Raw genomic sequence first — 27,175 nt, forward strand, 5'->3', positions numbered from 1 at the left:
AGATTGAGCGATGCTGGATTCGGGTATCTGATCTGTTGTTTGTGTTGAGTTAACAGATCTGTTTGGTAATTTGACGTGAGGTACTAGTGATAGGTCCAGCAGTGTTGTGTACCACGGTTGGCGAGCCCAGGTTGGTGCTATGAGTATTAGTTTGAGTCTGTTTTGACTCAGTTTGTTTACCAGATAAGGAATGAGTGGGAGAGGGGGAAAAGCGTAAGCAAATATCCCTGACCAACTGATCCATAACGCATTGCCCTTGGACTGAGGGTGTGGGTACCTGGACGTGAAGTTTTGGCATTTTGCGTTTTCTTTTGTTGCAAATAGGTCTATTTTTGATGTTCCCCAGCGTAGAAAGTAATCTTGTAGGATCTGGGGATGAATTTCCCATTCGTGTGTTTGTTGGTGATCTCGACTGAGATTGTCAGCTAACTGGTTTTGAATGCCTGGGATGTATTGTGCTATTAGGCGAATATGATTGTGAATCGCCCAATGCCAAATATTTTGTGCTAAGAGACACAGTTGTGACGAGTGTGTCCCTCCTGGTTTGCTGAGGTAATACAGTGTCGTCATGTTGTCTGTTTTGACAAGAATGTGTTGAAATGCTTTCAATGCTAGAAACACTGCCAACAGTTCTAAATGATTTATGTGCAGTTGTTTTTGTTGAAGGTCCCATTGTCCCTGTATACTGTGCTGGTTGAGGTGTGCTCCCCACCCCATCATGGAAGCATCTGTTGTGATCACGTATTGAGGCACAGGGTCTTGGAATGCCCGCCCTTGGTTTAAATTTATAGGTTTCCACCATTGAAGCGAGAAGTGTGTCTGGCGGTCTATCAACACTAGATCTTGGAGTTCACCCTGTGCTTGTGTCCATTGTTTTGCTAGGCACTGTTGTAAGGACTGCATGTGTAGTCTTGCGTTTGGGACAATGGCTATGCATGAAGACATTAAGCCTAGAAGTTTCATTACAAACTTCACCTGGTAGTGTTGGTTTGGCTGCATGTTTAATGCTATATTCTGGAACGCTTGTACACTTTGTGGACTTGGAGTGGCAATCACCTTTTGTGTGTTGAGTGTTGCTCCCAAGTATTGTTGTATCTGGGATGGTTGTAGATGTGATTTTTGGTAATTTATAGAAAACCCTAGTTTGTGTAGAGTTTCTATAACGTATTGTGTGTGAAGAAGACCGTTGCTGAGTGCTGTTTTTTATTAACCAAATCGTCTAAGTATGGGAATACGTGCATGTGCTGTTTCCTTATATGAGCGGCTACTACTGCAAGGCATTTTGTGAATACCCTTGGGGCTGTTGTTATCCCGAATGGTAACACCTTGAATTGGTAATGCACGCCCTGGATCACAAACCTTAAATATTTCCGGTGAGAAAGATGTATGGGTATGTGAAAATATGCATCCTTGAGATCTAACGTTGACATGTAGTCCTGTTTTTTGAGCAAGGGAATCACTCTTGAAGTGTTACCATGTGGAAGTGATCTGATTTGATGTAGAGATTCAGCGTTCTGAGGTCTAATATGGGTCTCAACGTTTTGTCTTTCTTTGGAATTAGGAAATATAGGGAGTAGACACCTGTTCCTTTTTGATGGTTGGGTACTAGTTCTATTGCTTGTTTTTGTAACAATGCTTGGACTTCTAGCTGTAACAGGTCTAAGTGTTGTTTGGACATATTGTGTGCTCTTGGGGGCACATCTGGTGGGAAATGTATGAATTCTATGCAATAACCATGTTGGAGAACGGCTAGGACCCATGCGTCCGTAGTTATGTTTGTCCAGTTTTTGTAGAATGCAGTAAGTCTTCCCCCCCACTGGTGTTAAGTGTTGGGGGTTTGTGACATTGAAGTCACTGTTTGGCTTGAGTTGTTTTAGGGCTTTGGAATTTCCCCCTTGCTCTTGGGAATTGTCCACCCCTGTATGAGCCTCGAAACGCTCCTCTCTGGTACTGCCCCTGATAGGTGGGTCTAGTTTGTGAGGTGGAAGGCTCTGGGGTTTGAGTACGAAACCCCACTCTAAATTGTGGCTTTCTAAAAGTGCCTCTGCTTTGTGGGGAGTAGAGCGCGCCCATGGCTTTGGCCGTGTCTGTCTCCTTCTTTAGTTTTTCAATTGCCGTGTCCACCTCTGGCCCAAACAATTGTTCCAGGTTAAAAGGCATATTTAACACAGCTTGCTGGATTTCCGGTTTAAAGCCTGAGCTCCGTAACCATGCATGCCTGCGAATGGTTACCGCAGTGTTGACTGTCGGTGCTGCTGTGTCTGCCGAGTCCAATGCAGAACTTATCTGGTTGTTGGAAATTGCTTGTCCTTCAACAACCTGTTGGGCACGTTTCTGGTGTTCCTTGGGCAAGTGCTGTGTAATGTGTTGCATCTCGTCCCAGTGTGCCCTGTCGTAGCGAGGCAGTAGAGCTTGCGAGTTGGCAATCCGCCATTGATTGGCTGCTTGTGCTGCCACTCGTTTGCCCGCAGCATCGAACTTCAGACTTTCCTTGTCAGGCGGTGGTGCTTCCCCTGATGATTGGGCGTTTGCCCTCTTTCTTGCTGCTCCCACGGCCACCGAATCTGGTGTCAATTGCTGTGTTATAAACACAGGGTCCGTTGGGGGAAGTTTGTATTTTTTCTCCACCCTAGGCATGATAGCTCTGCCTTTCACTGGGTCCTGGAAGACCTGTTTTGCGTGCTTGAGCATGCCTGGGAGCATTGGCAGACTTTGGTAAGAACTGTGGGTGGATGCCAAGGTGTTAAATAAGAAATCATCTTCTATTGGCTCCGCATGCATTGCTACATTGTGGAAAGTAGCTGCCCTTAATAATACCTACATATATGCAGTGCTGTCCTCTGGAGGTGACGGCCTTGCCGGGTAACAATCGGGACTGTTGTCGGAGACCGGTGCATCATATAAGTCCCATGCATCCGGGTCATCCTGTGTCATCCCCGTGTGTGTCGGTGACTGCATTGGGGGTGTTGTTACCGGGGACAGCTGTGGTGAATGTAGTGGAGAAGGCTGTGGCGAAAACCTTGGTGGTGGTGTTTTGTCTCTTGCCACCTTTGCCTTTGGCTGCATCTCTGACTCCTGAAATGCCAGCTTTCTTTTTATTTTAATTGGAGGAAGAGTTTGTATTTTACCAGTCTCTTTCTGGATGTGCAGCCTCCTTTGAGTATGGTCTGGTTCGCCCATACTTATTTCCTGCTCAAATCTATGCTCTTGCATTTGGCTGGAAAGTCCGTGTTCTTCCGTGTAGGAGCAAATTTTCGGGTCCATGGCTGACTTTTTCGGTACCGAAGGTTTCGAAATTGTCTTTTTCGGTTCCGAGGTAACCTTTTTCACCTGGGGTGTGTCGAACTCTCGGTGCCGAGATGGTTCGGAGCCTGTATCTCGACTGAAGTCGGATGTCTTCGGCTGTTGTGTGGCCTTTTTCGATGCCGATGGATGATCACCGTGTTTTCGGGTTAAGCCAGGGCCTGTTGGCGGTGGCACACCCTTGGCCTTTATGATCTTGGAGTGAGTCTTGGAAAGGCCAGTTTTACACACAGTTTTCTGCGTTGTCGTGGGTAGCTCACTTTCGGAGTCGCCCGAGTCCGTTCCTTGTATGGAGATTCTTTCCTCCTCCTCGATGTCGATCTGTCCAGTCGGCGTTGACGCCATTTGTAGTCTTCTGGCTCTTCGATCGCGTAAGGTCTTTTTCGATCGAAATGCCCGACAGGCCTCGCAAGTATCCTCCCTGTTTTCTGGTGATACACAGATTACAGACCAAGGGGGTCATTCTGACCCCGGCGGGCCAGGGTCGGCGGGAGCACCGCCGACAGGCCGGCGGTGCCCCGCAGGGCATTCTGACCGCGGCGGTTCGGCCGCGGTCAGAAGAGGCAAACCGGCGGTCTCCCGCCGGTTTACCGCTGCCCTTAGAATCCCCCATGGCGGCGCAGCTTGCTGCGCCGCCATGGGGGATTCTGACACCCCCTACCGCCATCCTGTTCCTGGCGGTTCGCCCGCCAGGAACAGGATGGCGGTAGGGGGTGCCGCGGGGCCCCTGGGGGCCCCTGCCGTGCCCATGCCAATGGCATGGGCACGGCAGGGGCCCCCGTAAGAGGGCCCCGAAAAGTATTTCAGTGTCTGCTAAGCAGACACTGAAATACGCGACGGGTGCAACTGCACCCGTCGCACCCCTGCAACTACGCCGGCTCAATTCTGAGCCGGCGTCCTCGTTGCAGGGGCATTTCCTCTGGGCCGGCGGGCGCTCTTTTAGAGAGCGCCCGCCGGCCCAGAGGAAATGTCTGAATGGCCGCCGCTGTCTTTTGACCGCGGTGCGGTCATTCAGCGGCGGTACCCTGGCGGACGGCCTCCGCCGTCCGCCAGGGTCAGAATGAGGCCCCAAGTGTTGGTTTGTATAAGGATACTTGGCGTGGCAATTCGGGCAGAAGCGGAAGGGGGTCCGGTCCATTAGTTTCGACGATGGACGCGGTCGGGCCGACCAGGCCCCGCTGAAGAGTGGAAGCCTCGAAGGGCCTCCGGAGCGCTTCTACTATCGGTGTCGATATACTAACACTAAACCGGTACCGAGCGCGAACAATACCGTCGAATTTTCGATGCTTAGCTAACTTTCCCGATTCGAAATACGGAGCGAAGAGGAACATGTCCAAACCCGATGGCGGAAAGAAAACAATCTAAGATGGAGTCGACGCCCATGCGCAATGGAGCCGAAAGGGAGGAGTCCCTCGGTCTCGTGACTCGAAAAGACTTCTTTGAAGAAAAACAACTTGTAACACTCCGAGCCCAACACTAGATGGCGGGATATGCACAGCACGTGAATCTGCAGCTACACATGCCATCGAACATATATATATATTAAAAGTAATGAAAAACACAAATGCACAGTACATGCTAATGGCTGAAAAAGATTCAAGTGTCTACAACCATGACATTTTTGCTGTCAATATGAACACAGATGGCAATGGTACTTGCGTGGTTGAACTGTCTGAGATCACAGACACTTCGTTTTTTTTGTTGGGCTATCACATCAATCATTTGATGACCAAGTTACTTACCATCGGTAACGCTTTTTCTGGTGGATATAATAGCTACCTGTGGATTCTTCACCCATGTGCCAGCATCTGAGAGAAAATCTTCTTCCCAGCTCACCACGTCGACGAGGACGTCACAATTGCACGGCTCCACACGGCTCCACGCGACTCCGTCTGACGTCACTGTGGCAATAAGAGGTCCTCGCCGGCGTTCTGACATCAGTTTCACCCATTTTTTTATGTGCCTTTGAGGCGAACAGGTGAGTACCGACCCCACAATAACTCCAATAAATACATATATACATAAAACTTCCATGATGCAATATAATCAAAACCATCATTTATATATACAGGAAAAAAGATCAATATATACATACACCTATACAACCACATATCTTAGTGTAACCAGACAGGCAACGGGGAGGCAGGTGGGACTGTGAGGAATCCACAGGTAGCTATTGTATCCACCAGAAAAAGCGTTACCAAAGGTAAGTAACTTGTTCTTCTGATGGATACAGCCAACTGTGGATTACTCACCTTATGACTAGAGTCCCAAAGCAGTACCACACTGGGAGGTGGGAGCCAAGAAGTCCTGCAATACATATTGCGCAAAATGGCCGTCCCTCCTAACCTCAGAGTCCAAGCAGTAATGCTTTGCAAAGGTGTGGAGGGACGCCCAAGTTGCTGCCTTGCAAATGTCCACCACTGGAACCCCTCTTGCCAGGGCCGAAGTAGCGGACTTAGCCCTGGTGGAATGGGCTCCAATACCCTCAGGGGGAACTTTCTTTGCCAACGAGTAGCAAATCTTGATACAAAGAATGACTCACCTGGAGATTGTTCTTTTATGGACTGCTCTGCCCTTCCTCTGTCCAATATACCCCATGAATAGCTGGTCCTCCAGGCGAAAGTCTTTCGTTCTTTCAATATAAAAACTTAGCACCCTTTTAGGGTCTAAACGGTGGAGCCTCTCTTCCTCCTTCGAGGGGTGAGGAGGAGGGTAGAAAGATGGAAGGGTAATGGTCTGCCCTATATGAAAAGGAGTGAACTTTTGGCAGGAAAGCCGCCCTGATTTTTAACACCACTTTATCCGGGAAAAACAAGGTAAAGGGGGGTTTAACAGAAAGAGCTTGAAGCTCACTAACCCGCCTAGCTGAGGTTTTAGCAATGAGAAAAACTGTTTTAAGCACCAGAAACCTTAACAGGCAAGAGTGCATGGGCTCGAAAGGTGACCCCATTAAAAAAGGTTAAAACAAGATTTAGGTCAAACTGAGGTACATGAAAAGGAGTGGGAGGAAACCTATTAACTAAACCCTTCAAAAACCTAATCAGAATAGGCGATTTAAACAATGAGGGCTGATCCGGGAGACAAAGAAAGGCTGACAGAGCCACCAAATAACCCTTAACTGTAGCCACTGCACAACCCTCCTTTGCTAAATCTAAAGCAAATAATAAAATGTCAGAAAGTGGGGCCTTCAAAGGATCAATTTGATATCCACCACACCAAGCCACTAATTTTGCCCACCTGCCGGCATAAACTGTCTTAGTGGAGTGTCGCCTGGCCGATAAAATAACATCCACTACATATGGTGGGGGAGAAAAGGAACTCAGGTTGCTCCGTTCAATATTCAGGCATGAAGATACAGGCTCTGGAGATGGGGGTGTAGAACCTGCCCCTGCAACTGCGAGAAGAGGTTTGCCCTGAGAGGGAGACTGAGTGGAGGGCACAGCGAGAGTTGGAGAAGGTCCATGTACCACACCCTTCTTGGCCAATCGGGGACTATCAAAATGACCTGAGCACGATCTTGGTGAATGTTCCTCAGTACCCGAGGGATCAAGGGTATGGGGGGGGGGGGGGGGGGGGGGGGGGAGTGCGTAAAGCAACTGGTTGCACCAAGAGATCTGAAATCCATACCCCAAAGCTCCTTGCGCCGGATACTGGAAGCTGCAGAATGACGGGCAGTGCGCGTCCTCCAGAGTGGCAAACAGATCTATCCTTAGAGAACCCCACATTTGAAAGATGTGCAGGACCAGATCCGGATGGAGACGACACTCGTGATCGGCCGAAAAATGTTGATGGAGAGTGTCCACACGTACGTTGAGCACTCCAGCCAGATAATTCGCTATCAAGCAAATCCAATGGTCCTGAAGCCAGAACCAGAGACGCAGAACTTCTCTGCAGAGAAGATGCGACCCTACTCCTCCCTGCTTGTTTATATGCCACATCGCTGTAGTGTTGTCTGTCAGGCCTTGAGGGCCAAACGTATCGCCCGCAATTCTAACAGATTTATATGAAAAGTCTGTTCCACTGGAGACCAACGACCCTTGATCTCCAGGTCCTCCAGATCAGCTCTCCACCCTAGAGTGGAAGCATCTGTCATGACCGTGGCCATCGGAGGTGGCAGTGAATACGGCCTTCCTTGAGAAAGGTTGCCGTCCACAGCCCACCATCGTAACTCCGCTGCAGCGTCTCTGGAGATCGCAATCGACTCCACGAGATCCCCTTTGTGCTGAAACCACTGCCTGCGGAGGCACCATTGAAGAGCCCTCATGTGCCAACGTGCATGAGTGACCAATAGAATGCAAGAAGCGAACAGACCAAGCAGGTGTAAGACCTTGAGGATTGGAACAATCTCTCCATTTTGAAACATCGGAATCAAAGCTTTAATGTCCTGAATCCGCTGAGGCGAAGGATAGGCCCGATTCAATGTTGTATCCAGTACTGTACCCATGAACAGGAGGCGTTGAGAGAGCTCCAGGTGAGATTTGGGTACATTTATCGAAAAACCCAGACTGAACAACAACTGAGTTGTCATCTGCAAGTGACGCAGCACAAGCTCTGGAGACTTGGCTTTGTTCAACCAATCGTCCAGGTAAGGGAATACCGATATCCCTTTCCTTCTGAGACTTGCTGCTACCATTGCCATCACCTTCGTGACTCGAGGTGCTGAAGTAAGACCAAACGGAAGGACCACAAACTGGTAGTGTTGCGACCCCACGACAAACCGGAGATACTTCCTGTGCAATTTGAGTATAGGGATATGAAAGTAAGCATCCTGCAAGTCAACAGTCACCATCCAATCCTCTCTGTTCAATGCCAGAAGTACCTGTGCCAGAGTCAGCATCTTGAATTTTTCCTGTTTGAGGAATAAATTCAAAATCCTCAGGTCTACAATGGGTCTCAAATGACTGTCCTTCTTGGGGATCAGGAAGTATCCTGAATAATAACCCTGACCCCTTTCCTGCTCTAGAACCAACTCCATCTCACTTTTTGACAATAGGATCTGAACCGCCTGCTGCAACAACAGGAGATGGTCTTCTAAGCAAAACGAGGGACAGGGAGGGATGAGAGGAGGAAACTCCTGAAAAGGGAGAGCATATCCTTTTCTCACAATGTTTAGAACCCATGAGTCGGATGTAAGTAACTCCCACTCGTGGGAGAAGTATGGTTGATAAAGGGTAGAAAACTAGGGCTGCTTCCCTTGCTGTTGTCCTCCAGAGGAAGAGGATGATGCAGGGTGCTGCTGGGTGGCCCCTCTGGTCCTAACGCTCTCCTGCCCTCTAAAGAATCGATATGGGAGGCTGGTAGGCTGCTGGACCGTGGACTGGGGTCTCCCACGGTAAACGGCTCCACGCCCAAACCCCCTGAACCTCCGAAAGGACCTGAAAGAGGTAAAAGAAGATGCTTGCAGACCCAAAAACTTCGCCGTGGCCCGACTATCTTTAAAGCGCTCTGGGGCAGAGTCCGCTTTATCACCAAACAGCTTTTCCCCATCAAAGGGCAAATCCGAAAAAGTGGTCTGTACATCCGGAGAAAACCCAGAGGACCTCAAGCAAGCGTGCCTCCTGCTAGCGATAGATGTACCCATTGCCCTGGCCACCGAGTCCGTGGAATCCAGACCAGACTGGATTATTTGTTTTGCCGCAGCCTGCGCATCAGATAGGAGTTCACCAAATGGTATCTGTACATCCAGCGGCAGGTCAGGAACCATAGCCTTCACGGAGTCCATCAGGGCGTGGACGTATCTACCCAGAACACATGTAGCATTTGCAGCCTTGAGAGCCATGCTGCAAGACGAGACAATCCTTTTGGATTCCCTGTATGATGGAATCACAGGGAAGGAGCCTGGAAAACACCGTGCAGAGCAGGAGGCCTGAATCACCAGACTCTCCAGGGTAGGATGTTTCAATTAAAACCCCAGATCACCAGGCGCCACTCTATATCTTCGTGCTACAGATCTAATCACAACAGGCGACAACACAGGCCTCCTCCAAAGCTCTAATATGGGCTCCCTAAGAGCATCATTGAATGGAAGCAAAGGATCCGCAGAAGTTGAAGAAGGATGCAGGACCTCCGTTAAAATGTTTGTCTTAACCTCTGCAGCAGGCAATGGAAGATCTAAAAACTCTGCCGCCTTCCTGATCACTGTGTGAAAGGAGGCTGCCTCCTCCGTGAACTCCCCGGGTGAAGACAAGTCCCATTCCGGGGAAGTGTCAAGCCCACTGGCCGAATCCAGCCCTTGACATTCTCCAAAGGGGTCCACAATCTCCCCCTCCTCCAACAACTGCCTTTGGTACTCTTCCTCTTCTAAGAGTCTCAAGGCCTTTCTGCGTGACCTCAGTCTAGCCTCCAACCTTGGCGTCGACATAGAATTGGCCGACGTCGATAACACTGGCTTCAAAACGTGACGTGGAACAGGAGAGGAAGGTTGACTTTGGTCGAATCCATCACTTTGATCTGGCGCCGGAATGGATCCCAATGGCACAGAGGACACTTGCGGCTGCACTATCGGCGCCGGCTAACGGGGTGATGAAATCGGCGCCATAGGCCTGGAAGGCAATGTCATGGAAACCACAGGACCTCGAGGCGACATCATCTGCGACGGTCCGGCACCCTCAGCCGGATAGAATGGCATAAACGGCACCGCCTTGTATGGAGCAGGGGGGCCCAACGAAAAATGCCTTCGGACCCGTGGGACCAGCCGGTGGACCAGCAGGGGCCATTGCATTGAAAATGGCATTCAAACATACCGCCGGATCCGCTCCCGGAGCCGGGAAGGCAGGATACCACTGATCTCCATGTTGCACACCTGTGCTTGGTGGACATCGGACTCATCAGCAGCAGGTGAAAATCGAGGACTGTCTGGAGGTGCCACTACCTCCAAGACTAACTGCGCCGGAGAAGCCTCAGGGCTCTGAGCTTGTGGAGTCACCATCGGACTCACCTCCCACGTAACCGACGAGATGGAGACCTTGATCTTAATTGGCTCAGAGCCGAACGACACCACGAGTCATGAGGACACCGTTTCTTATGCCTCTTCGAAGAAGCATGGGAAGAGGATCTACGATGGCTCTTATGCCCCTTCTTCGCCTTGCCAAAAAGAGTTTGGCCTCTCTTTCCTTCAAAGCCTCTGGATTCATGCTCTGGCAAGAAACACACTCCTCGACGTCATGCCCAGAGCTCAGACACCAAAGGCAATCGTCATGAGGGTCAGTAACCAACATGCGACCCCAGCACTCTCGACATGGCTTGAACCCCGACTTCCTAGGAGGAGACATTGTAACTAGAAACCAGATCGAAACTAGCAACAAGATGGAACACCTCCAATAGTACCGAGAGCTAGGAGAAAACTGTTAGCGTCAGAGGCAAGAAAAAAGGGAACTGACGTCAGCACGCCGGCGAGGACCTCTTATTGGCACGGTGACGTCCGACGGAGTCGCATGGAGCTGTTCAATTGTGACGTCCTCGTCGACATGGAGAGCTGGGAAGAAAATTTTCCGTTGGATGCTGGCGCTTGGGTGAATTCATAAGGTGAGGAATCCACAGGCAGTTGTATCCATCAGAATTTAATTTTCTTGCAAAATCAAGAAGTCATGAACAACTTGGCAACAGATTACATGACAGGTCAGCTCAACTTGCAAGCTAACTGTAAAATGTTCAGCTGACTGGTGAGAAACCAAAGATGACTTTCATACCACCCAGTCTAACGTTTTCTCTCACACACAAGCAAACATTAGGCTAGCTCTTAGCATTTAGAGTTATACATCCATCCTGCTCCTGAACCACCAGTGTTTAGATAATTGAGGCATGGCTTGCTTCTTGAATGCAGACTCTTTCGGTTTCACACTGGACCACAGAAGAGGGGGGAGATCCCATCTACACAGTGAGGCAGAGGCCAAATGTGACACGCCATCAGAAAAACAGGATTTGGAATCCGTACAGGACGATGCCTCTTAACTCAAAAAGTTCATATAATAATAATCACTGTAGAAGCCTCATTTTTTGTTTTAAGAGGGGAGGTCCAGCAAATCTAGTACCTTAGAATACAACTGTCATCCAATCAGTTTTTTTTTCAATGAGGTGAAAAAACACTAGGCCCAGTTTCAGTAAGTTATGAGTCTGCATGTATTCATCAACATTGCTAAGATTTTGACTGAGGAGGATGGTTATCGCGGTACGGTCTTTATTCACAAGACATATTGGATGCTGCATCTAATCGGCTTACCATATCTTGAACAGTTTCTCTTTCAACATAATAAGATAAGCCTTGATAAAGTCCTTTATAGGACGAAACACGTGTCGGCTGAATCCGGTTTGGAGTGTGCAATCATCTTTACGTATTGGATGACAGGATGAACTTGGTCTGGACTGTATCATCACTTTTCATATTGGATGGCAAGAACTTCCATTGTCCCAAGTCAATAATTTGGACATTATACCCTCGTTCCATGAAATATTTGGAATTGGGTGTACTGATTATGATCAATTCTTGGAGATAGACTGTTTTGGTTTGAATTTTCAATGATGTGTGGTTTAAATATGTTTTCTGCTGTATATGTTCATATTTTGGCTTTTCTTTGATTTTTTCTATTGTTTTGTTTTCAATTATCTTTATATTTGTTCTGAGATTACATTGGTATCGTCAGTATTAAAAAATATTTTTTGAAAATGTCATTACCACAATCTGGAAACTGTCCAACACCACTGATATCACAATTGAATAATCAGTTTTACCTCTATTTTTCTTCTATACAATTTAGGGATCCATGCATACAACTTATTTGATATTAGGAAACTATGTAGTAGTGTGCTCCATTCTCTTTATAGTCAACATTGCTAAGATGGTCACACAAATGCATGCATCACTAATATAAACTTAATTAAAACAATATAGTGCTGCCGTTGGCTTTGGAAAAAGAGCCTGGCAGGGGTGTCTGGAGTTAAACAAAATGAGTAGTATGCACAATGCTTGAATTAATCTTAACGACTGGTAAATAATCTGGAGTTACTTGCATTCCCATTCAGAGGAAATGTAGCCTAGTAGTTCAGGCGGACTGTCCCTTTTTGAGTGCGAACATGGTTGATTTGGATATGGTTGATTGCTGCCACTAATAGTACAGATACAGGACTGGAATGCGGCCCAAAGAGTATTAGAATCGAGAGAGAGAGAGATTGAGAGAGGAGAAAGAGGAGAAAGATGAGAGAGAGGAGATACTATAATATATATATATATATAAATAAACCAACCATCCCACCCTTGGAGAACAAGGGAGATTTCTCCCTGCGAACACCCCACAATATCCTTCACTCTGAAGAAGGGAAGACCTTTAATGAAGGAGTTGCTCACTCAACGAGAATGGAGACTGAGATCACGGCTAATTTAAGAAGACTTACATTTATGAAGGAAGGGACAAGGTAGCACGATGGATGATTTTTGCAAATTACCCTATCACAACAGCTAAAGGCACAGAACATTAACAGATGGGTTAGAGTGCAGACCACGATAAAAGAGATGGAAAGTTTGGAAAATATCAGATAGGATATGCAATCATAGGAGCTTGACCTATGGCATTAACTTATAGTCTCTACTACAAAGACCTAGGTACATCAGAGGAGAGTTGATGGCACGGGACAAAGAATACAATAGAAGCTTTGTGCGTGGAACGATCCTTCCAATACAATTGTATTTCGCAAGGAGGAGATAAAGTGCATCTGTGTGTTTTCTGTAACCAAGTATTACAGTAGCATAGATAACCTTTTTACATAAAAATGCTGCCTATTTGGGAGTGGTTTATGCTATATAACCATCAGTAATAAAACAAACTGGCTTGCAGAGTAAGTTGATTAACACTGGAGCATACTTGCTAATTATCCCATTTGTAAAATTACCCACCACGCAGCAAGGGAAAAAAACAAAAAAACAGGAGGTGCACAGCTTATTTCATCTGGTTTGGAAATAAAAATGGCAAGGAGAGATAAGAGGCAAGCAGATGTTTATGGGGGTTGGTGCATTGTTCCTAGTAACCTTATCTAGAAGAGACTGCCCTCCAATGTCAAGAAAAGAAAAAGTACAAAGGTTTATAGCAGTTCATCACTTAAAATTTAAAAGGCAAGCAGCACACGTATTGTAGGCAATACACTTTTTTCAAAACTCACCTTAAACCTTGCCAATTAAAAAAAAAAATGAATGACAGGCACAGAAAATGTTCATGCACACATAGGTATGTCAACATTCGCGTGCAAAATATATATATATATATATAAGTTAAAGCCACAAGGTGTTCCCAACCATCCATATCAAGGCCAAGAGTGTAGGCGGTGAGCCATTACTATGATTAAAATAAAATACATTATAAGTTTCCTATCTGGTAGGATCACAACTGAGATTTCGTCACCTTATTTATAATGGTCATGAGAAGTGACAGACACCCTTATACAGTGTTTGGAGTACACCAAGTACCAATAAAGGTGCAGTTTGATTGGAGAACACTAACTGCCATGAACAATTTAGTGGAGTAGCAGTACTCAAGCTGTTAAACAGTCACTCCTGGAAATACAAGTATGACTAATCTTGTAATTAACATATGCATTTGCAGCAAAAACAAAAGAAATACAAATAGAAACTTACCAGTGTGCAGCAAATGGACGGCAAAGGTCTACATGAAAATTCTTTAGATCTTTAAATCTAATTGCTGCTTCAATGTAAACAAAAAGTATCCATAATGATACTGTTGGTAAACATACACCCCTTTCTGTGCGGGAATAAAATGAAAACAAACAGTTGTTAGAAATTTGAGTGGCTTTTTTTTTTTTTTTTTCTAACAAAAAACATTTCTGAGGAGCTTCTTGGGATTTGTCTTTGTTTGCACTGAAGGCAAGCTGGACGACAACAACTGGAAATTAATGCACGTATTAACCTGAATTTCACACACTGTGTTTTCGAATTCATAATGCTAGCAGCAAATGAGCTGTCCCCTTTGACACTCTTACTTTTGCCTTTCTTTCATTGCTTCGAATATGCATGAAATTAGGTATTTCCCTACAAGTGAGTGCAGAAATTGAGAGGGAGTGAGGAAAATGCCATATCAACCAAAGTAACTAGAAGTATCGCCACAGAATTGAGACAATTTATTGTTAGACATGGCAAACGGATAGATTAGGATGGGAACATAAACATAACTTCACAAATTTACACAAACCCGTGGCTGACAAAAGTTAACAGTAGAACTAGAGATGTGAAGAAGAAAAAAAAAAGGCCTATCTATGTTGACTTACTTTAAGTAATATCGAATTTTCAGTATTAATTTAATAAAACGTATTTCAAGAAAATATTACTTCAAAAGGAAGGAATTAATTTGTAAATGCTATCACACAAACATTCTGCTATGTAAATGAAATATGCCAAATAGCACGTATCAGTAATAAAAAAGCGTCATTCTTATTACAAATAAAGTACAACACAGTCAAATGTCCAACAGAAACACAGGTATGTTTTAGACTGCGGTGCATGGGCTACACTTAAGAAGGAATGAAAGATACCAAGTGTAATATGCAGACATAATACAACAAGTAAATTCACAGTTCCGAACAGAACAAAGAATAGTAGCAAAGTATACCGTATTTTTTTTTTTTTTTTTTAAAGAATTTCATGTGTACTAAGCCAGACTCACAAGGCATTTTACAACTGTCTGTAGATAATGTTTAAGCGGGTTGGAAAGAAGTTCCTGTTAGCACTATGGGTCCACTAATTTTCCTAGCCACACCACGACCATCCTTCACAAATATTTAAGCAATCCATCCCTATGATGAACCGGACAGGAGCATAATTCAATGTACTAGAACCCAGAGCAAGCCTGCTCGTTTGTCCGTGCTGATGACCTGCATCCACTAGGCCTCGAATAGTCTGTATTTGCTCAGCGAAAAACTCAGTTTAAACATGCATAGTTGGGCTTAAAGCTGAGTAGCGAGCGTGCTGCTGTAATGAATCAGACAAGGTTGAAGAGAAGCAGAAATACTGTAGTTAATAACCTATTCTTACTGTTATATCAAGCACCTAGATCAAATAAGTATTTACAATGCAATAGATCTCACATTTTCTTGAATTAGAGCTATTGGCATTGTAAATTCATACCTGGACATTTCTTGCCACGTAAAATGGTCACCCTGCCTCGTAATTTCATCTTTTCCTCTCATATAATGCCAGTGGCCCATCATTGAACTGAAACACTTCCATTTGCTTTCTTACTCTATCTTAAAACATATACAATTATCATATAAACCTTTATCAGAAATTAACTTTTGGCATTAGAGTGTAATGCGTAAAACACCATAACAAAAATATAATGGGACGACGGTTTGGAGAGTGAAAGGAGAGAGGGAGTCAGAAGTAAAGATGGAGGACAAGTGGCCTGGCAACGGCGCCATGGGCCATGGAGTAAGAAAGGAAAATGGTTGACTGGAATTCTGGTAGGAAAATAGAGCAGTAATTAGAGTTGAGTGAGGTCCATAGGTCTCTGGGCCCTGGTGCCACTGCACCTGTTGCTCCATTGATAACTAGGCCTCGGGAGAGAAAGCGGATGGGGCACGAAAAGAGAGGCAAAAGAAATACAACAGACAAAATAGAGCAAACACGTGAGACAAAAGAAAAAAGGGAAGTAAACTAGCAAACGAAAGTTAAAGAGGAAAAATAATGAAAGAAGTGTGAAAAGAAAGAGAAAAATTAACCTTAGAGGAAAAAAAGAGATGGTGGGAGAAACAAGTAGCTAAAGAACCAGTGCATGTATATACTCACACAATTTCCAGAAACACAGAATGGGAAAACCACTTTGACATTTTGGGTCCTAACAAGTAACTTGTGGCTTCCACATACAGCTGGTAGAAAGAGGGATTTATATTAAAACATGCATTGGCAGATAAAGATAAGAAAAACACCAGAGAAAGGAACGACGAAAGGTCTTAAAAAATAAAGTGAAAGGACGCATACTGAGTCAAAGGAAAGAGCAAATAAAAGAGAAAGAAAGAAGGGGAGAGAAAAAATAGTGAAAGAATGAACGCCTGATGAAAGAAAAAAAGAGAGAAACGAAACAAGAAAAGAAATAACCAAGTTTTGTGAGTTTGGAAGAGGAGGTAGCAAGAGGAAGATGGAAATAAAAAAAGGGAAAGGAATAGAATAGAAATAAACAGTTGAAAGAAAGAGCAAAACTGTTACTGTGTGGGGGAGAAAGAAAACATTGAGAAGTAAACAGGGTAAAGGAAAGAACGGAGTGAGGTAAGTGAAACATACCCTCCCAAATAAAGACGGCAGCTAAGAATAGATTTAATTGGCTCCTCCACGTCCTCAAACAGAAGTCAGAGTGTGAAATAGCAGGGGGCACTACAGAACAGCAGGAGGTGCATTAGCAGAGTTGTATGTGTACCCCCAATATGGCAATATTAAGGCGCTTCAGTGCAGGATTGGAGGTATAGACAGAGCTGTGTCCGCCAGAAATGAGGAGTCCTGAAGGGTGTGTGGGTGTGCCTTAGTACTGAGAAGAAATGTGCAATGAATGTTAGAATTGATGGTTCTGGCAGAGTTGTGGTGTTCCCATCAAGAGTGACGTTGGATGTTAGACTTCAGGTGCAATGGCTGAGCTGTGTTTTGCTCTTTTGGGTCCAGTATTGGCTTGACAGTAGAACTGACTATTAGAATTGAGTTGCTGTAATGGAACTGTGTGCGAGCGGGGTCCCAGTATAGGAAAGGAAGTGACTTCTCCAGGGTAGAACTGAGGTGCACTGATGGACCTGCGCCCGAGATCCCAGTACTGGATCTGCAGAGTGTACTGACTGGAAGAACTGAGGTGCTCTGGCAGACAGTGTGTGGGGGGTTCCTGGCACTGGCACAGCTGAGGGCTTGGAGTGTGTGAACTGAGGTGCACTGATGGAGCTGCTCCCAAGGTCCAAGTACTGGAGCAGCAGAGTGTACTGACTGCAGGAACTTAAGTGCTCTGGCAGACAGCGTGTGTGTGGTTCTGCCACTAGCGCAGCTGAGGGTTCGGAGTGTGTGAAATGAGGTGCACTGATGAAGCTGAAAATAGGATCCCAGCATGGAGCTGAAGTGTGCACTATCTCAAAGGATTGCAGAGCTCTGGTAGAGTAAGAAAATCCAAGCCAAGGAAGGGCGGGAGCCAGGCAGCTGAGAGAGGGTGCAGAGAGCCCACAAAGACCAAATGTGACCAAGAAAACAGCCTGATTTAAAGCCTTGTTTACAGCTAAGCTCAGAGCAAGAATGCTCTGCAAATAAAAAGAGAAGCTTCCCTGGACAGGAGCAGGAAACAAAGTAAAAAAAAAGAAAAAAAAGGCTCCTGCAGACTAGATAAACAAGACGAAGTGTAACTATACAGTAGTTTGTCCCTGCTCCCACACAGAAAAAGGAGGGACAAAGAGGCATGACTGACCACTAGCAAGCAAGGATTTTTGAATGACACTGAAAGTAACAAATGAAATAGCTGGAAGCCCACAGAAGAAGTATACTTAAAAGTAAACAAGAGGTTGTACTCTTGCACATGACTTAAAAGTGAGAAAAGATCTCCAAGCAAGTATAAACCAGCAAGGAGCAGCTATTCTAACATTCTTTAAGATGGCTTGACCCAACAGGGCATCATCTATAAGGAAAACTTATAGAGCACAATTCAGAGGACTTTCTCTGAAAAGCAGATGATGGAGCCTCAAAATGATCTCCCAGAGCATGGGGCAGAAGAGGGCGACAGAGAGGAAGAACTTTGAAAGTCCTTACCACTTTCAGTCATGAAACATCCTTCCAAAAGGCTACAAGCACATAAAAGAGAGGAACAATATATTCAAGTATAAGAAAATAAATAAGACTTTGGGCAAAAAAAGTAGGGTATGCATACATGATTATTTTATCCACAGAAGATCACATAAGGTTACACCATGGACAGAAGTCAAATTTCAATAATTTTGAAAGTTGTAGCAAAAACGATGCCAAAAGTTCAGGATTTCCAGTTTAGCATTCCAGCTGATTATCTGTAATCAGGCCTATGAACCAAAAATTCAAGACAGTATTCAAATCTTATATGAATTTTCTGTCAGCAGAAAAATATTAAAAGATCTGCCAAAATGAATACATTCTTCAATGAGAAAGACAGGCTCACTTTGATGCCACAACTGGCCAATGAAGACACAGAGATTTGTTTTTCGAATTACAAGTAGCAGGCTCATCATGGCTGCTCAATTCCCAGCCATGTGAGATAAATTCACCTTTGTTCTCAGGGACCTACTTTCCAAGCCATCAATAGAGGTGAGGCCTTCAGAATAAATGAATGGCATGTAAATGGCATGTAGATGACTGGTATAATAATTGATAAAAGATGTGCTCCTTTCAAACATATCAAAAAGAATTGGAATTGGGCATAAATAGACATGTACAGAGAAATCTTACTTACCAAGGAGAAGGAAGGCATCCATCACAGATGGCTAAGGAAGGTTTAATAAAACATAAAGAATAACAATCTCTCTTCCCTGACTATCTTGGCACTCTCCAACAGACTTAACAGTCTGTTGTGAGTATCTTTATTAAATCTACTATTTTTCTTGGTAGGTCGACTGAGGCTCCATTTAAAGCCGAATTTTGTGAACCTCTTTGAGAAATCGATTGGTACACAGAGCAGCTGGCTTTGTTTTCTCTGACACAGGAAACAGGGACAGGGAAGGAGTGCAGTCTGGGTGTTAGCATTCAAACACTTGATTTAACTAAAACTCTGCCACAAATAAATTTAACGTGCATCAAGAGTCACTTGAATGGATAGTGATCCCACTAGTTTATTCAGATCTCCAACCATTTGCACTACACTGATCTTCTTTGCTCCAAAGAACTCCAGTAAGAGTTGACCATCCAACCGACGGTCCTTTGTGTGATTGTAAAAACACAACACTCTTTTGGGGTCCAAGCCATGGGATCCCGCTTCCTCTTTTGAGGGATAAGGTGGAGCTTAGAATGTTGAAGAGGGATGCTTATCCAACATGAACTGTCACTACTTGTGACAGAACGCAGCTCAGGTTCCCAACACCAATTTGCCCAGAAAGAAGTTGATATAAGGCACCTGGATCGAGCGAGTCTAAAGCTTACTCACATGACGTGCTGAAGGGATCATGGCCAGAAAGACAGTTTTCAAGGTCAAGAGGCGTCATGGACAACTATGCATCGGCTCAAAAGGAGTACACATAAGGAAAGTGAGGACCAAATTAAAGTCCCACTTGACATCACAAAGGGTTTTGCTGGAAATATAAGCTGCAAAGCTTTAAGAAATCTCATCACAATAAGTGATTTGAAGAAGGATGGCTGGTCAGACAAACGTAAAAAGGTTGAAATGGCTAACCTTTAACAGTTCCCACTGCAGGTCCTTGCTGGGCCAAGATAAAACAAACAACAAGACATCCCACAGTTTTGCTTGCAAATGTTCAGCCTGGTGGGTGCCAGACCAAACCACAAATTTATCCCAGCGATCAGCATGCAATGACTTTGTGGAAGGGTTCCTCGCTCTCAAGATCATGTTAATGGTCCCACAACAAAGATCAAAGGAAATTCATGGAGGTGCAGGCTAAGCTCAGAAATTTGACAGCTATGACCTTTTCGCTCTCCCGCACTCAGTCACATAGAGATATCACTCGCCCTGCGCTAGTACAGTGACAGTATTCACCATCCACCCTGCATGCACACACAGACCCCAAGCTGCAGCAGTGCTAAATTGCTCTGCCCCAACTCACTCAAGTAGAATCCAGTGAGATTAATCTCCTATAGTGTGTTGGAGAGGGGGTTCTGGTGTGGCAGCCAAGTATAGGAGTAAGTCCAGGGAGCATCAAGGCTGCAGGAGGTTGTACAAATGACGACTCCCTGAGAAGTGCCAGTTGAGGGCAGAGCAGGAATGTTATGTCCTCTGACAGCCTCCGACCGCTTTAGGTATTGCAGAAGCCCGAGCATTTTTGGCGATAATGTAGGAGCTGTAAATGCAAAGCTTTCAGCTACACGGTGCCTGCCACCTACCTTTTGGACCTCCACCTGGCCGATTTGCTACCCTCGTTTTAAAGTCCTAGCCAGTAGAAAAATTTGAAAAAATACCGTATGCCGGTATTTTCCCCCCAGTATATACTTCAGAAAGAAGAAAGCACTTGGAAACGTGCTCTAAAGCTGCCATAATCATCACTAAGTAAACGGAAACAGAAATGTTGTGTTACAAATTAATATAAATGACTTTTCATGACTTTAAGTCTATTTATAGTCTAGACCTTGAGACTCAGTAGTTCAATAGAGACATGAGAGCTGGGGTTGCAGGAAAGGGTCCAATCCAGCTTCAATCAATTTGTGGCCCCGTCATGGCAATTTAACCAGGTATAAGCCTCCACGTCTCCCGGGAGCGTGTCATGGGAGGCAAGGAGGGCCTCTGACTACAACAAACCAGCCTCTCAGAAACGGTCACAACAAACTCTAGCCCAGTGAAAGGCTGAACATGAATTCCCTCACGGCTTCTTTCCCCGGCAGAGCTCTGCCCGCCCTCCATTGCCTAAACTCACCCCCAGCCAAGTCATTCTACAAAACAAAAAAGTGGATCGGGGAGTTAAACGCTCATGGCTGCCATCTGCTGAGATCTGCCATCTGCTGTTCGAGTCACAGCAAAGGAACTTGGTCTTCTAAGGTAAACTGAAGTGAGCACTGTGAAGCTGGGCAATAGAGACACTGCTTGTTTAAAGCGATTAGAAACCGATTAAGTGCAGTATAAGCGCTATATTTAAAGATGAGACACAATATAGAACAAAATGTGAAGCCTCTGAGTATGTACCTTGGGCTCTATCGGGCAGGACTGGCCTCCAGGTCAACCTCCTGTTCTCAGTTATACCTTGTGGCTCTGCTTTCCAACAGCAGATATCCGGTGAAGCAGGACATGCTGACCCCCACCACTGTCCTCACTGATAGCTGCGATCTGGGGTGCGCCATAGAGCACTGGCATCTTACGGGACTATTTTTTTAGTGACCTGAGGAGATCTTGCTGCATATCAACATGGAGTGCCCCGAGATAAGCAGCATCAACAGGGCCGGTATTCCAGGTACACTCTGAGAGAGCAGGCCATGGAGACACGTGGTAGCAGCTCCTCGGGTGCTGAGTACAGCCAGTGAGAATAGCCAGCAGGGGTGCTTGTTCATGAAGAAACAATATTGCAACCAAAAACAGACAATACAAATTAAGCAGCTCTAGTTCCTCATGCAGCCAGTTTTGATAGTGACCTTTTAAGAGTTGCTTGGTTTTATGGGGCTGGAGTGCTTCGTTCCTATCGCTCCTCATGTCTGCTAAATACACTTTGGGCTCCTTTCCCAGCTCAGCCTCTTCTACACAAAAGTTCAAACCCATACTAGCATCAGGTGTGGGAGGAGTTCACCCTTTTGCTCTCATGTTCATGGAGTTGTGTGGACCACACCCCGAGCCACAAAACTAAATACTCAACAACATACAAATATACCAGCATTAAAAAATGCGACGCTAACCACCCTGATGTCACAACACTGCTTTATGCCTTCCGGGCAAGTAAACCATTACCTGATCAGGCACATGCACAGCAGCATCCCCTAAAGTTCCAGCTAACTGCCTTAGACTGAGCATCAACAAGTATATTGTTAAAGTAGCTTGGTGGATTTGTTTTTCTGTTTTTGTTAGTAGGGCAATGCCCACTATGCCCCTTAAAACCAGCCACCCCGGGATGCATATGTACTGAGAAGAATGAACTGTTTAACAAATGTTATCAATGTACCAGGATGGGAGTTCTTACACGTATAATAAATACATATCTGTTTGTCTTACCTGAGAACAGAACCATTGGATACATTTCAATTGCTGAACAATGCTATATTTACCTGTGTCTAGAGTTTTTTGTCAGCTATTTTGTTGATGCTCTTGGAGCTTCGATGTCATTCAGCTGAATAAAAAACTTTCTCTGAAAGAATGATCCTGCTCATTTATTTTATTTAATATTCAGATGTTGACAATAGGACAAAACGCCTCTGTACTGATTTGTCACAAGCAAGTAGCAGGAATAACACCCCGTCGCCACTTCCGAGGCCAGCAACATCTCTGTGGTTCCTTTGGCTAAAAGGCCTGCACCTCCTGATTTTGTCCTCCAAAAGCTCCTCTCATGCTCTCAGTGGTCGGTGCAAAGGGTTGAAAAGAAATGGACAAGCGTAGCCCTGCTGAATGATTTGAAGGACCCATTTGTCATATGGGATACTCCCTCTCCCATCCTGAGGGAAGAGGCAGACACTGCCTCCACACAGTGGTTCTTCACCACTAAGGGAGCACTAAAAAGGTTTTGAGGTTGTTGCTGTTGTGGCAGGAAACTAAGAACTGCACTGTAGCTGATGGCCAACATGAGGTATGTTGAGGCCACCCCCCAGATCTCAAAAGAGCTGGGAGGTCTGCTGTGCGAGCGATGGAGCCAGGCAATGTCGATATGCCAAGCCTCCGGCATATCCTTGAAAAGGGTGGAATTGTGGTTAGATTGCTGAACTGGTTACAAAAGACCCAAGGAGCATACCGTGGCTCAGCTCTCCTTAAAGTGCTCCAGGACCAAGCCTGCCTTTTCAGGATCCGTCACAAGGCATGTCCATTACAGATGGATGTCCCCCAGAGAAACCAGTGGATCATATACACGCTTGGCGACTAAGTACCATACTTGTCCTAATAGCCTACCCTAAACAAGAGTGGTGTTTAGGCATGATCGGATGACAAACTTGGCAGTATCCCGCCTATCCTAAATGCTTTGGGCCAGGAAGCCCACAAGTCTTCTGGGACTCCACAAGTAGCTGTAACTCACGCCGAAGCCTTGCACAGCGTTGTTATCAAGGATGCCATTTCATCAGATGAGATGTCGCATTATTGTCATCAATAACGTCATAGAATGTGTCATAAGTGATGTAATATTGGAGGTAATTAGCAGTTCATGGCAAGGGCACAAGTTATAGTTACTTTAGGGCACAAGTTATAGCTACTTGAAATAACTAACTGGTGAATTGAAGTGGTTTTGTTAATTTAAAATGGTATGTTTTAACTGCCATTTTCACCTAACTATAAAAACCATTTCACCTTTGTTACATTTAAGTACATTTATAGGTTTCTTAACTAAAAGCGGTGTAAGGGTTGAGTGCAGAACCTGGCCCGGGCCCAGGCCCTGCGTCCATCCCCCTGCAAGCGCTCAACTCAAGCAGTGCACAGTATTTGGGTGTGCTCTGCAAGGAGTTGTGTGCAGCCCTTGGCTACACCCAAAACCCTTCACACTCATGTGACTCCCTTCCCACTGGTTTCCAACCCCCAGCAGCACAAGGTGGTGCACCAAGAGAGGCTGGACACAGGACCTGGCCACTGGTATCATATTAAGTAAGGCAGACCTACTGGCTTTGTCATAGGGTCAAAACACTAAAATAAAAAAGCAAGGGGCCTATTGATTTTGTCAAAGTGTCGGTACATCAACTTGTATATATAACGGACCTACAGGCTTTGTCAAAAAGTCACAGATAACTATAATAAAATATATTTTATAAAGTTACACACTGCAATGTTTAATAATTGACTTGTCACAACATGTTTTCAATAAAGCATATTTTTAAATAAAAATATTAAACATCCCTGTGACTGTTAAAAACATTTTTCAGGCTATAAAATGCAGCCATAGAACTGACCAAAAGGGGTCCCTGCACTGAAGCAGGAGAGTATACATTTCCAGCTTGAATTTTTTTAACCAAATATGGTAAGTACTTTGAGTGTCATGCATAAAATTCCCCAGGAGACCTTTCATATTTTTTTTATGTTGCTGGGGAGCTGCTGCGCTCCCTACAGTCCCCCCTCCCAACATAAAAAAAAATAAAAAAGTATGGTGGTGCCTCTGTCTCTTCACACCACCGACAAGAAAAAATATAATGAAAAAAAAGCTCTAGGGCATTTAGGGCTACTTTTTGTTGGAGTAATGATTAAAAAATAAGTGACTCCTGCTAGTCATTTATTATTCTTTCCTCTTTTTTTTCAATGTTTTTAGGTGTTGCGGTCCCACTCGGGACACCCACACTTGTTCACGTATTTTTGTTGAACTTTGGGGGAAGTGGGGAGAGCCTCAAGCCCCTGCCAGCTCCACAGCCAGCACCCTTTGTGGGCGCTCGAGAAAGCCAACACTGAACCTGCACCGTGGGCTCCCAGGTGACCACCCACACTTCTATAAATTTTTGCTGAAGTTGGTGGCTGCAGGGGTATCCCCAAGGACCACGTGGACCCTGTTGGCTCCACAGCCAGCTCACTTTCTTTGTTCCCACCCGGGCAGAGCAGCTTTTTTCTGTGCTTCCACAGGGGCAGAAGCAAAGCTTTGTTTCCTACCCAGGAGAGTGTAGGCAGGGAATGTATGCACTCTCTTGCTCAGGAAACAGCAATGTTCCTGGGGATGGGGGCCCAGGGGCAATCTACAGCTTGTAAAAGGAGGTCTGATGCCCCCATCTTTAGCAAAAATAAAACAAGTATGTCCCCAGGGCCATAATATGGCTCGGGTGGGGGGCTACATGCTGGTAATTCTGGCACAGTTTTACAAACCCACATTAGCTCCATCCCATAAAGATGTGACCAAGAATAAGTCAGGGGTGGGTCCCAAGACACTGAATTTGCATGTTAATTATAAAGGAAAACCGGCAGCTACATCAAATTTGTCAAAAATGTAGAATTTCACTCAAAAATGTGCTTTTCATTATTTGAAAATCTGTTCAGCAGTTTGAGAAATCTGTGCTTAAAAAGGTGCTCGGGTGGGCATGAACATGGTCCCCACTGAAATGCATGTAGTAAAAGCCTGATTAAGAGGGTGACAAAGAGGCGGACATATCAAGGGAGATAACAGATTTTATTCACAATATAAATCATTTATTGGTGATCCTTTGCTGGGATTTAATGAACTGTGTTCGAGGAAATCATGATAGAAAACAGTTTTCTGTTACAGAGGTTATGAAAGGTGCACCAGAAGCTACAACAAGGGCACATTTTCCACAACACCTCAGAATTTCACCAGTTCTAGTTTACTGATTTAACTATAACTTGCACCCTCGGATGCACTGCTTAAGAACTCACATCGTCATTAACTCCAAGCAGTGGAAAGCAGAGGTGCAAGTTATAGCTATCTCAGTACAATATAGCAGGTGAATTTCAGAGTTTTATTCAGTTTTCTTAAAACAGTGTTCACTTTACTGCAGCACCCAATTTTAACGCCACTTTAAAAAAAATCAGTATATATTATATATATATATACACACACACACACACATATATATATATATATATATACACACACACACACACTATATATATATATAAAAACACACACACACACGCCTTATTACCAAAGCAAGAACTACCAATAAAAAGAAAAATGGTTGATGCAAAAGCTATCCACCTCCAATAGTAGATTCTGATGTGAATTTAACCACATCCAACCCACTGCAACCAACGAAAAGCAGAAAGGAAATCTAGGAAGAGGCTCCATCAGGTGGAATTTCATTCTGAGGTTTGTTCTCAGTAACAGAGGAAGCAGGTAAGAAAATAATATTTTGTTCCTGAAATTCATGTATGATGGGACTGTAAAGAATAGAAGGGGTGACCAGGACACCAGTCTGCCATGATAGATGATTAAAGGTCAAGAAAAATAAAGAGACAAAACCTTAACTTACACTTCAACCTGGAGAGATTGCCCCCAAGATATCAATTTGCCAAAGAGTACTCAGCTGTCAAAACATTATGAGATTGAAGGGTTGGCAAAAAATGGCTTTTGCCACAATGGTCAAAGAAAAAAAAAAGAGAGAGAAGGATAATGGTACCAGACAACGGGCTACACATACCATTACATATTATTCTCAAAATGCTTACTCATGAATCAGATTCCTGTCCACACAATTTGGTATAGGTCTGTGTGCAGCTGCCTGAGGGAGGAGCATGCAATGACAGGCTAGTCTGTAATAGTTCACACAGCAATGTTTTTTTGCCCAGCCAGCTAACCGTTTAGTCTTGCCACATAGTGGTGCCAGGAGAAACTGGTGGGCAATGAATAAAATCTAGACATAAGACCATGTTTGAGCCGAATCCACACCTTTCAAATACAAGATGGGAGGGCAAGGCTCAATACAATGATTTAAAAACTGCTTGTCGAGAGGTACAAACTGTATTTTTATGTTGTAAGTAACTGTATATTACTATCTATATCTTTTAATGACCTCAGTGTACCACAAACATCTAATTTTAGGATCTGAAAGAACAACATCTTACAGGAGTCCTCACACTGTGAGATTCAGTTGGGGCCAAAGGGCATAAGCAGATCTAGCACTAGGCAAGCAGGAAAAATAATACGTACACAACTATGCACTATATTCTCTTTTGTTTGTAAAAAATGAAGGGTTTTCTAAGTAGGACATCTGTTAAACGTAGCAACATTAGCATCAAAAGGTAGTCAATGTACAACTTGCACCCCACAGGAAGGGGCAGGAAGAGTAAAAGGGTTAAAAAAGTTCAACTTCACCCTATATTCCTATGATGGTTGAGAAATATAGCTGAAAGGTTAAAAATAGCTATGTATTTTCCATAATTCATTGTGCCCTTTGATAACGCAGGAATTTAGAAGAGATTAACAATGTTTACTTGAACGCAGAGATTATTTTATAGGGATGTCAATTTGAGCAGATATGTACTGATAAAATTAGACCACAGATTACATTGATTGCAACTAACCTGTAGGTTTGGAATGGTGGATTTATAAAAATATACCGGCCAAACAAGATATACATACAGCATTTCTTTTTGCATTATTCTTATTTTAAATG

The 27,175-nt window shown here is 44.6% G+C and overlaps 1 protein-coding gene across 1 annotated transcript in view; it reads right to left on the minus strand.

Moving 5' to 3' along the window:
* The window catches only part of MACO1 (macoilin 1), a 239,647-nt gene that overhangs the window by 181,966 nt on the left and 30,506 nt on the right, over nt 1-27,175 (minus strand). The window contains exon 4 of the mRNA XM_069223924.1: nt 13,928-14,051. Within this exon, the coding sequence (XP_069080025.1) occupies nt 13,928-14,051 (124 nt within the window). The remainder of the gene's footprint in view (nt 1-13,927; nt 14,052-27,175) is intronic.

The sequence above is a fragment of the Pleurodeles waltl genome, chromosome 3_1 (assembly GCF_031143425.1).
Source record: "Pleurodeles waltl isolate 20211129_DDA chromosome 3_1, aPleWal1.hap1.20221129, whole genome shotgun sequence".
NCBI classification, from domain to species: Eukaryota; Metazoa; Chordata; class Amphibia; order Caudata; family Salamandridae; genus Pleurodeles; species Pleurodeles waltl.